The 12,349-nt window shown below is 38.7% G+C and overlaps 1 protein-coding gene across 1 annotated transcript in view; it reads left to right on the top strand.

Annotated features, from left to right (window-relative positions):
* Positions 1 to 12,349, top strand: part of ATM (ATM serine/threonine kinase) — a 133,098-nt gene that overhangs the window by 38,252 nt on the left and 82,497 nt on the right. The window contains 6 exon segments of the mRNA XM_017855270.1: positions 954 to 1,125; positions 2,213 to 2,412; positions 4,855 to 4,937; positions 5,035 to 5,190; positions 6,301 to 6,376; positions 6,490 to 6,620. Coding sequence (XP_017710759.1) covers positions 954 to 1,125; positions 2,213 to 2,412; positions 4,855 to 4,937; positions 5,035 to 5,190; positions 6,301 to 6,376; positions 6,490 to 6,620 — 818 coding nt within the window.

Below are 12,349 nucleotides of genomic sequence, written 5' to 3'. Positions count from 1 at the left end.
GCTAATTTTTATATTTTTAGTACAGACCAGATTTCACTGTGTTGGCCAGGCTGGTCTAGAACTCCTGACCTCAAATGATCCGCCCACCTTGGCCTCCCAAAGTGCTTGGATTACTGGTGTGAGCCACTGCACTGGGCCAAAAAGACTATCTGCTCTTAATTAACATTTTAAGTGGTTTCTAGTTTTTTGGATTACAACGACTTCTGTGGTACAGATTATTGTACTTTTATTTTGTCTGTTTGTATTTGTGTATATGATGGATATAGGATAATTTCTAGCAGTAGACTTTCTTGTTCAAAAGGAATGTAAATTTCACTTTTTGATGGATATTGTCATTGTCCTCCAAAATAGTCATACCAATTTAGACATTTTCCTGCCCCCTCTTTGGGTAACACTTTGGGTGTTACAGAACTTCTTAGTATAAGAAATAATTTTTAAAGTTTGCATATTATTTTGTTATGTAGACATATTGCAGGTTATATATCCATTTTACTATTGTTGGACATTTAGATTTAGTAGAAAAAGCACTGTAGTGTTCATATTTACACATGAACCTTGAATTGTTTGACGAGGTAAAATTTTTTTTTTTTTTTTGAGACAGAGTCTTGCTTTGTCAAACCCAGGCTAGAGTGCAGTGGCATGATCTCGGCTCACTGCAACCTCTGCCTCCCGAGTTCAAGTGATTCTCCTGCCTCAGCTTCCTGAGTAGCTGGGATTACAGGTGTCCACCACCACACCCAGCTAATTTTTGTATTTTGAATAGAGACAAGGTTTCACCATGTTGGCCAGGCTGATTTCGAACTCCTGACCTCAGGTGATCTGCCTGCCTCGGCCTCCCAAGTTGCTGGGATTACAGACGTGAGCCTCTGTGCCTGGCCTGATTAGGTAAATTTTAACTACAACATGCTCCTGCAAGAAGCCATCTTGAACATCTTTGTTTCTCTTCCTTGAAGGCATCCTTAATCAAAAAGCCATTTGACCGTGGAGAAGTAGAATCAATGGAACAGGATACTAATGGGAATCTAATGGAGGTGGAAGAGCAGTCATCCATGAATCTATTTAATGATTACCCTGATAGTAGTGTTAGTGATGCAAATGAACCTGGAGAGAGCCAAAGTACCATAGGTAAATACCTGTTTACTACTTGGTATTTCTTTTACCTATTTATATTGATTTGGCAGTATAAGAGGCCTCATTGATATCAATTTTATGCTTATTTCATTTTCCCTTAGTATAGCCTTTTAGGATTGTTCTTTTCCTATATACTTTATATTTTCTGATTTTACTTGAATTTATTAGTTTCATATTTTATTAGTTTCTTATTTTATTCTTGGTAAAAGGAACTTAAGATAACTATTAAAGAAATAAAACCAGGCCAGGGGTGGGGGCTCATGCTTGTAATCTCAGCACTTTGGGAGGCTGAGGCAGGCGGATCAGGAGGTCAGGAGATCAAGACCATCCTAGCTAACATGGTGAAACCCCGTTTCTACTAAAAACACAAAAATTAGCCGGGCCTGGTGGCAGGTCCCTGTAGTCCCAGCTACTCGGGAGACTGAGGAAGGAGAATGGCATGAACCTGGAAAGGTGGAGGTTGCAGTGAGCCGAGATTGTGCAACTGCATTCCAGCCTGGGCGACAGAGCGAGACTCCGTCTCAAAAAAAAAAAAATAAATAAAACCATATGATAGGTTATTTGGGCAAATAGCAGGAAATGAAAACATATCCGTAATCCCATTGCTGTTAACCTTTTTCTATTATTTCTCTGTAGAAACTTTCAAAATTGTAATCAACATCAACATTCACATATGTTATGAATGCCTGTTTAATTATAAGTATTTTTCCATGTAGTTGCTTTTTTTGATAGTCATGCTTTTAATGGCTTCACCATTTTCAATCTTATATAACTACCATAATTTACTTGACATTTTTTATTATTAGAAATTTAAATTTTTTTTCTACTTTCCTATAATAAACATTATTGCAGTGATCCTTTGTCTAAAGGGTTTTTTCCCCCATATTTTAAATTATTTCTTGACAAAAGAATGCTGGATAATTTTCAAAAGACTTTTGAAGCTTTTAGTATATAATTAATTTCACTATAATTTTGCTTTTCATATTTTTTTTTTGTGAAGAGGAGGAAATTTAAGTTAATATGAATATATGTGGCTGTTGTGCCCCCTCTCTTTGTGTTAATGAGTGCTTTTTATTTTTAGGTGCCATTAATCCTTTAGCTGAAGAATATCTGTCAAAGCAAGATCTACTCTTCTTAGACATGCTCAAGTTCTTGTGTTTGTGTGTAACTACTGCTCAGACCAATACTGTGTCCTTTAGGGCAGCTGATATTCGGAGGAAATTGTTAATGTTAATTGATTCTAGCACGCTAGACCCTACCAAATCCCTCCACCTGCATATGGTGAGTTACGTTAAATGAAGAAGCTCTTGGGTTTTATCTGATGTTGCTGACTAAATGTAATGAGTTGACATGTAAGAATCACATGGTATCTTTGAAGAATTGAAATTGCTTTCTTGAGGAATGAACCTGAGACTAGTTGGAAAATAACACTTTTTCTTTTAATGTGCTATGAACAAATTTAAGTGGATGCTGAAATATTAAAACTTAGATGGGTTTTGGATAGATTTATTCTCTTTAGGTTTAATTCTTATAAATTATTTAATTAGGCTAAGAAACATAGACCCTGAATGTAAAAATATTACATAACATTGTGTTTGAAGTTGGAATCTTGCCTTTGACCTTAGTTTAAATATTTCCAGTTTTTTGGATTTGATTTCAAAATGATAGTGAAGTTACAAGAATACTACAGTTAACATTTTACCATATTTACCTAATCATTCCCTCTCTCCACACACACACTCATACACAGATACATATCATTTTCTCTGAACCATTTTGAGTTGAAGTTGCACACATGATGCTCCTTATACTTCAGTGTATATTTCCTAAAAATAAGGATACACTTCTTTAGCCAGAGTATAATCATCAAAATCAGGAAGTTAACATTTTGTCATTGCGTTTAGGTGTGTAGTCTGTTTAGTCTCCTTCAGTCTGGAACAGTTCTTTATTTATCATGACCTTCATATATTTGAATAGTACAGGTCCATTGCTCTGAGTTTGTCTGATGTTTCCTTATGATTAGATTTATACTTTGATGAGAATGTTCCAAAAGTAATTCCTCTTCTGCCTTCACCCTTTCCATTTATCTGTCTGTTGATAGATACCTTCAAATCCAAGCCAACATCACACAGTTTATCTTTTTTTCTGACTAAATTTATAAATTTCTTTACAAGCAGTTAAAAAAACACCCCAAAACCTGGCTATCCACTCAACCTTTACTTATTTGCTCATTTACTTATTTGCTCAGCAACCTTGTGTATAACTAATCTGACCATGTGAGCCATTTTCTTAGCCCCAGCCCCAGTGTATATGGAGGTAGGGCCCCTGGCCTAGCGAGGAACAAGTTGGATCCTAGGTCATGTCCCCAGTTCCAGCAAATTGTCAAACATTAGAACCTATGATCACAGTAAATTTTAGGCTGAGTCATTGGTGGAATCCCTGGTCATGTTTCCCACCCTTGGTGAAAATGCACGTCAGTCCCTTAGAGTAAGAAAACAAGTTTGGTTGTGCCCTATTTGGGCCCCTGGTATAGGTCCTGGCAGATACTCTAGTTAAGTCTCTATCCCTGACCAAGAGGAAGTTATATGCTTTTCTTAAAGTATTGGTGTTTCAAGTCACTTCAAAACATTCAGTAACCTCATGTACATGACTCTCATGTCAAATAATGAAAAGGATCGTTTAATTTCCTTTGTTAATATCTGAAAAGGAATAAGAAATATGTTATTCTATATTTAAATAGGAAAAAAATCCCTTATTATTTCAGTATAGCTAGAAAATTATTTGGTAGTTCTCGGAAACTGGCTGCCTAGATAATAACTACCATTATAACTGGTCGTTGCAACAGCCCTTTCTGTCCATAGTACCATAAAGAGCCTTACAAGATTGCCTTATGGGAAGATAGGTCAAGGTGTTTGACTTCTTCCCTGCCCGTGATGATTTCTGCTTTCCAAAATTCATTAATAGAATAGTTTTCAACCACTGGTCTATTATCCCCAAGCATTATTTGGGAGAGTGGAGACTTACAGTTTCAGAATCTTGCTCAAGCTCTTAACTGCAGCAGTGGTAATAATGATCATTTATTGACTCCCACAATAGAAGCTGGACTTTTACGTTTATTTTATCTAATCCTCACAGTTATCTGGCCAGGTAAGTGATATATCTCTACTCTACAGAAGAGGGTACGAAGGCCCTAGATGACATAAGGCAAGTTTTTTAACCAGAAAAGTTAAGGCTGTGGTACTGGGATTTGAATTCTGCTGTTTGACTTCAAAGCCTTCTGTTTTTACTATACACCTTTTAAAAATTTACAGCTGTGTGTGTGTGCGCATGTGTGTGCATGTATGAATTTATGTTTATATACTTTAAAAAATTTTTTTTGAAACAGAATCTCGCTCTGTTGCCCAGGGGAATGCAGTGGCACGATCTTGGCTCACTGCAACCTCCGCCTCCCGGGTTCAAGCGATTCTCCTGCCTCAGCCTCCTGAGTAGCTGGGATTATAGGCACCCACCACCACCCCGGCTAATTTTGTGTTTTAATAGAGATGGGGTTTCACCATATTGGCCAGACTGGTCTCAAACTCCTGACCTTGTGATCCGCCCACTTCAGCCTCCCAAATTGCTAGGATTACAGGTGTGAGCCACTGCGCCCGGCCTATGTTTATATACTTTTTAAAGTAAATGATTTCTGAATAAACCTGATTTTTTTCCCTCCTACCGTCTTAGTATCTAATGCTTTTAAAGGAGCTTCCTGGAGAAGAATACCCCTTGCCAATGGAAGATGTTGTTGAACTTCTGAAACCACTATCGTAAGAAATTAAAACCTTATGTTATGTTCACTTTAAATTTATAAAATAACCGATGTGTTCTGTTAAGCTTATAAAGTTAAACTTTTTTTTACCACAGCAATGTGTGTTCTTTGTATCGTCGTGACCAAGATGTTTGTAAAACTATTTTAAACCATGTCCTTCATATAGTGAAAAACCTAGGTCAAAGCAGTATGGACTCTGAGAACACAAGGGATGCTCAAGGACAGTTTCTTACAGTAATTGGAGCATTTTGGTAGGTACAGTCTACTTTGTGGTCTTATTTTTCTTTTGCTATCTGTGGATATGAATGCAAATTTTGTATCCACATCAGTGATTTCTTCTGATCTTCCTACATAGCTAATACATCTTTTAAGAATAGCAGAATGTAATTTGTGTTTCCTCAGTTGCTTGAATAACTACATTGCTTTTTGTTTAAGGCTTGGTTTTCTAAACTGTTTAACTCCTTTCTCTGCAAATTTTGAATCACTTAATAATTTGACATGTATAGTGAATAAAGAAAGGACAACAAGCCAAAATCAGTTGAATTGTTCATGTTCCCAGAGTGAACAAATTGGCCTTGTTCTTATCTGGTTATTTTATGCATATTTTCACATTCTGAGATAACACCATGATACTTACAGAGGAGCACATACATATAATTTAGAACCCTTGTACTATTTGGTTGATGAGTAATTCTAAATCAATAGAATGTTTTTTGTTTTTGTGGTTTTTTTAGACAGAGTCTCACTCCATCACCTAGGCTGGAGTGCAGTGGTGCTGTATCTGCTCACTGCAACCTCCACCTACTAGGTTCAAGCAATTCTCCTGCCTCAGCCTCCTAAGCAGCTATGATTACAGGCTCCCGCCACAACACCTGGCTAATTTTTTTGTATTTTTAGTAGAGATGGGGTTTCAACATGTTGGCCAGGCTGGTCCCAAACTCCTGATCTCAAGTGATCCGCCCACCTCGGCCTCCCAAAGTGTTGGGATTACAGGCGTGAGCCAGCACATCCGGCCTGAATGTGATTTTGAAATCTTCAATATACCAAACAAAACTTTAACAAAGAAATTTCTTTCTAAAGTAAGTTTACTATAATGTGGTTAACCCTATGGTAGTCTCCGAAAAAGAGATATAATGGTATAAAATGAATAATATACACTAAAATGAATTCTTTCAAACTAATTTCTTTTAGCTTGAATTTTTGGGAAGGTGAGTATGTTGGTATATTCCTCATAATGACAAATAAGTTTAGCACAGAAAGACATATTGGAAGCAACTTATAATAACCTTAATATTCAGTGAGTTTTCTGAGTGCTTTTACCAGAATGATTATTTAACTTTGGAAAACTTACTTGATTTCAGGCATCTAGCAAAGGAGAGGAAATGTACATTCTCTGTCAGAATGGCCCTAGTAAACTGCCTTAAAACTTTGCTTGAGGTGAGTTTTTACATTTTATTAGTAAGATCTTCATTGAAAATTTAAAGCAGTTTTTGTTTGTTAATGAGTAATTTTTCTCTATTTCGTATTTAACCTTAGTTCTTTTCCCATAGGCCGATCCTTATTCACAATGGGCCATTCTTAATGTAATGGGAAAAGACTTTCCTGTAAATGAAGTATTTACACAATTTCTTGCTGATAATCATCACCGAGTTCGCATGTTGGCTGCAGAGTCAATCAATAGGTAATGGGTCACATATTCATGAAGTATTTGGAATGCTGCAGATGGCAGTAGAATGTCTTACATAGTAACAGCTCACAGTTGAGATATTAAAAATAGCTAACACTTGTTGAGTATATACAGTGTGCCTGGCATTTATGTTTATTCTTAATTCTTACACTTCTGTAACTTAGATTCTATTATTTCCTTCAATTTGTAAATGAAAACTGTGACTTAGTGAGGTAAAGTAACTTGCTTATGCCACAGAGCTAACAAGTGGTTGACTTGAGTGACGTGTGTCTACTACCACGTACAGGAGATACGGACTGTTTGGAAATTACTGTGATTTTATGTGAGTTTATAAAATGATAATTAGCGCATTTTACATTGTGCTAATTACAATTATATTTACTTGAGTGAACATCCAGTGAAGCACTGGAAGGATTCTATCATGAGGATCTTTTATATTTGAGTACTGGAATAAACATATAATAATTTCATTCATTTTCTTTTTTTTTTTGAGGCGGAGTTTTGCTCACGTCTCCCAGGCTGGAGTGCAATGGCGCGATTTTGGCTCACTGCAGCCTCCACCTCCTCATTTCAAGCAGTTGTCCTGCCTCAGCCTCCTGAGTAGCTGGGATTCTAGGTGTCTGCCACCACACCCAGCTGATTTTTTTATTTTTAGTAGAGATGGGGTTTCGCCATGTTGGCCAGGCTGGTCTCGAACTCCTGAACTCAGGTGATCCACCTGCCTCGGCCTCCCAAAGTGCTGGGATTACAGGCACGAGCCTTTAATCATGTAGTTTTTGTCATTGGTTCTGTTTATGAGATGGCTTATGTTTATTGATTTGCATATGTTGACTCAGCCTTGCATCCCAGGGATGAAGCTGACTTGATAGTGGTGGATAAGCATTTTGATGTGCTGGATTCAGTTTGCCAGTATTTTATTGAGGATTTTCGCATGGATGTTCATCACGGATATTGGCCTGAAATTTTCTTTTTTTGTTGTGTCTCTGCCAGGTTTTGGTATCAGGATGATGCTGATGAGTTAGGGAGGAGTCCCTCTTTTTCTGTTGTTTGGAATAGTTTCAAAAGGAATGGTACCAGCTCCTTTTTGTACCTCTGGTAGAATTCAGCTATGAATCCATCTGGTCCTGGGGTTTTTTTGGTTGATAGGCTATTAATTATTGCCTCAATTTCAGAAGTGGTTACTGGTCTATTCAGGGATTCGACTTCTTCCTGGTTTAGTCTTGGGAGGTTGTATGTGTCTAGGAATTTATCAGTTTCTTCTAGATTTTCTAGTTTATTTGCGTAGAGGCATGTATAGTATTCTCTGATGGTAGTTTGTATTTCTGTGGGATCAGTGGTTTTATCCTCTTTATCATTTTTTATTGTGTCTATTTGATTCTTCTCTCTTCTTTATTAGTCTTGCTGGTGGTCTCTTTTGTTAATCTTTTCAAAAAACCAGCTCCTGGATTGATTTTTTCGAAAGGTTTTTTTGTGTCTCTATGTCCTTCACTTCAGCTCTGATCTTAGTTATTTCTTGTCTTCTCTAGCTTTTGAATTTGTTCACTCTTGCTTCTCTAGTTCTTTTAATTGTGATGTTAGGGTGTCAATTTTAGATCTTTCCCACTTTGTCCTGTGGGCATGTAGGGCTATAAATTTCCCTGTAAACACTGCTTTAGCTGGGTCCCAGAGATTCNTCTTGAGGTTTTTTTTTTTTGGAGGCAGAGTCTCGCTCTTTTGTCCAGGAGGAACTGCAGTGGCATGATCTCAACTCACTGCAACCTCTGCCTCCCAGGTTCAAGTGATTCTCCTGCCTCAGCCTCCTGAGTAGCTGGGACTAAAGGCATGAGCCACCACACCTGGCTAATTTTTGTATTTTTTTAGTAGAGATGGATTTCACCATGTTGGCCAGGCTGGTCTCGAACTCCTGACCTTAAGTGATCCACCTGCCTCGGCCTCCCAATAATCTTGAGTTCTAATTTGATTGCACTGTTGTCTCAGAGACTGTTATGATTTCAGTTGTTTTGCATTTGCTGAGGAGTGCTTTATTTTCAATTGTGTAATCAATTTTAGAGTAAGTTCTATGTGGCACCAAAAATAAAGTATATTCTGTTGTTTTTGGATAGAGAGTTCTACAGATATTTATCAGATCCACTTTGTCTAGAGCTGAGTTTAAGTCCTGAATATCTTTATTAATCTTCTGTCTCAATGACCTAATACTGACAGTGGGGTATCAAAATCTCCCACTATTACTGTGTGGGGGTCTAAGTCTCTTTGTAGGTATCTAAGAACTTGTTTTATAAATCTGGGTGCTCCTGAATTGAGTGCATACATAGGGATAGTTAGCTCTTCTTGTTGAATTGAACCCTTTAACATTATGGATTGCCCTTCTTTGTCTTTTTTGCTCTTTGTTGGTTTAAAGTCTATTTTGTCAGAAACTAGGATTGCAAACTCTGCTTTTTTCTGCTTTCCATTTACTTGATAAATTTTCCTCCATCCCTTTACTTTGAGTCTATGTGTGTTTTTGCACATGAGATGTGTCTCTTGAATACAGCACACCAATAAGATTTGTCTTTGTATCCAGTTTGCCTTTCTGTGTCTTTTAATTGGGACATTTAGCCCATTTACATTTAAGGTTAATATTGTTATGTGTGAATTTGATCCTGTCATCATGATGCTGGCTGGTTAATTTTTCAGACGTGTTAATGTAGTTGCTTCATAGTGTCATTGGTCTGTGTATTTCAGTGTGTTTTTGTGGTGGCTGGTAATGGTTTGTCTTTTCCACATTTAGTGCTTCTTTCAGGATCTCTTGCAAGGCAGGCCTGGTGGTGACAAAATTCCTCAGCATTTGCTTGTCTGAAAAAGATTTTATTTCTCTTTCACCTATAAAGCTTAGTTTGGCCAGATATAAAATTCTGGGTTGGAATTTCTTTTTTTTAAGAATGTTGAATATTAGTCCCTATCTCTTCTGGCTTATAAGGTTTCCACTGAGAGGTCCACTGTTAGTCTGATGGGCTTCCCTTTGTAGGTGACCTAGCATTTTTCTCTGGGTGCCCTTAACATTTCTTCCTTCATTTCAACCCTGGAGAATCTGATGATCATAAGTCTTGGGTAGATGTTTTTATGGAGTATCTTATTGGGGTTCTCTGGATTTCCTGAATTTGAATATTGGCCTGTCTTGCTAGGTTAGGGAAGGTCTCCTGGATGACATCTGCAGTATGCTTTCCACCTGGTTCCATTCTCCCCATCTCTTTCAGGTACTCCAATTAGTCATAGTTTCAGTATTTTTACACAGTCCCATAGTTCCTGGAGGTTTTGTTTGTTCCTTTTTATTCTTTTTTCTCTAATCTTGTCCGCTTGCCTTATTTCAGCAAGATAGTCTTTAAGCTCTGATATTCTCTCTTCCGCTTGGTCGATTCAGCTATTGATACTTGTATTTCCATGATGAAGTTCTTGTGCTGTGTTTTTCAGCTCCATCAGGTAATTTATGTTCCTCTCTAAACTGGTTATTCTAGTTAACAGCTCCTATAATCTTTTATCATGGTTCTTAGCTTCTTTGCATTGGGTTAGAACATAATCCTTTAGCTCAGCAAAATTCATTATACTCACTTTCTAAAGCCTACTTCTGCCAGTTCATTCATCTCAGCTTTAGCCCCATTCTGTGCCCTTGCTGGAGAAGTGTTGCGATCATTTGGAAGAGAAGAGGCATTCTGGCTTTTGGAATTTTGAGAATTTTTGCGTTGGTTTTTCCTTATCTTCATGGATTTATCTACCTTTGATCTTTGAGGCTGATGACCTTTGGATGGGGTTTGTTGGTGGGGGGGGTGCCTTTTTTTGTTGTTATTGTTTTTGTTGCTTTCTGTTTGTTACTTTTTCTTCTAACAGGTCCCTCTTCTACAGGTCTGCTGCAGTTTGCTTGGGGCCCACTCCAGACCTTCTTTGCCTGGTATCATCAGCGAAGTCTGCAGAACAGCGAAGAGTGCTGCCTGCTTCTTCCTCCAAAAACTTCATCCCAGAGGGGCACCTGCCTGATGCCAGCCAGAGCTGTTTTGTATGAGGTGTCTGTCGACACTTGTTGGGAGATCTTACCTAAACAGGAGGCACGGGGGTCAGGGACCCACTTGAGGAGGCAGCCTGTCCCTTAGCAGAGCTCGAGCGCTGTGCTGGGAGATCCGCTGCTCTCTTCATAGCTGGCAGGCAGGGATGTTTAAGTCTGCTGAAGCTGCGCCCACAGCAGCCCCTTCCCCCAGGTGCTCTGTGTCAGGGAGATGGGAGTTTTATCTGTAAGCCCCTGACTGGGGCTGCTGCCTGTCTTTCAGAGATACCCTGCCCAGAGAGGAGGAATCTAGAGAGGCAGTCTGGCTACAGTGGCTTTGTGGCACTATGGTGGGCTCCACCCTGTTCGAACTTCCTAGTGGCTTTGTTTATACTGTGAGGGGAAAACATCCTACTAAAGCCTCAGTAATTGCAGATGCCCTTCCCCCCACCAAGCTGCAGCATCCTAGGTCAATTTCAGACTGTTGTGCTGGCAGCGAGAATTTCAAGCCAGTGAATCTTAACTTCCTGGGCTCCATGGAGGTGGGATCCGCTGGTCTAGACCACTCAGCTCCCTGACTTCAGCCTCCTTTCCAGGGGAGTGAATGGGTCTGTCTTGCTGGCGTTCCAGGTGCCACCGGGATATGAAAAAAACTCCTGCAGCTCCCAAATGGCTGCCCAGCTTTGCGCTTGAAACCCAGGGCCCTGGTGGTGTAGGCACCCAAGGGAATCTCCTGGTCTGCTGGTTGCAAAGACCATGGGAAAAGCGTAGTATCTGGGCCGGGATCCACAGTTCCTCACAGCATAGCTTCTCACGGCTTTCCTTGGCTAGGGGAGGGAGTTCCCCGACCCCTTGCGCTTCCTGGGTGAGGCTACACCCCACCCTGCTTCGGCTCTCCCTCCGTGGGCTGCACCCACTGTCTAACGAGTTTCAATGAGATGAGCCAGGTACCTCAGTTGGAAATGCAGAAATCACCACCTTCTGTGCTGATCTCTCTGGGAGCTGCAGACCAGAGCTGTTCCTATTTTGCCATCTTGCTATTCCCTTGTTTCATTTTTCTCTAGCATTTATGATAACTTGAAACATATTTTAATATATTTACTTCTCCCTATTCCACTAGTATATATGTTCCTAAAAGGCACTGGTTTTTGTCTGTTCTGTTCATTGTTGTATTTTTAGCACCTAAAACAATACTTGGCATGTGATAGGTATCTAATAACTGTTTTAAAATAAATGAATGTACTTGAAAAAAATTACATGATGCTCCAAAAACATCAAAGCTGAAAATCATTTGAGTAACTTTACTGGTCAAATGTAAGTGATCAGTAATAAAAGATCACTATATTGTTCAGCAGTCACATAAAGTATTAAAACTAATATTTCAGTATTTGAATATGTTGACAGTAATGTTTTCATAAACTAGATTTTGTGTCTAACTCCTCAGGTTTGGAACTCTTTTTTAGTAAGACCATAATGCATTGTAAGGATTTCTCATGAGTATGTTTAGTAGTTCATGTCCTTATTGCATTTCACAGATAAAAGATAGCAAATGTATGCTGAACTTTAAGGACTGAGGTAATATAAGACTGAGTTGAATGTAATAAGGCAGCAGTGTAGTGGTGGCATTGAGAAAATTGAAGATTCAAAAGTATAAATTCAAGAGTGACATGCAAGTAGCATTCTTTTTTTTTTTTTTTTTTTTTTTTTTTTT

This window comes from Rhinopithecus bieti, unplaced genomic scaffold, assembly GCF_001698545.2.
Source record: "Rhinopithecus bieti isolate Rb0 unplaced genomic scaffold, ASM169854v2 scaffold_39705, whole genome shotgun sequence".
NCBI classification, from domain to species: domain Eukaryota; kingdom Metazoa; phylum Chordata; class Mammalia; order Primates; family Cercopithecidae; genus Rhinopithecus; species Rhinopithecus bieti.
Note: the sequence above shows the minus strand (reverse complement) of the source record. Positions and strands in the feature narration are given on the sequence as shown.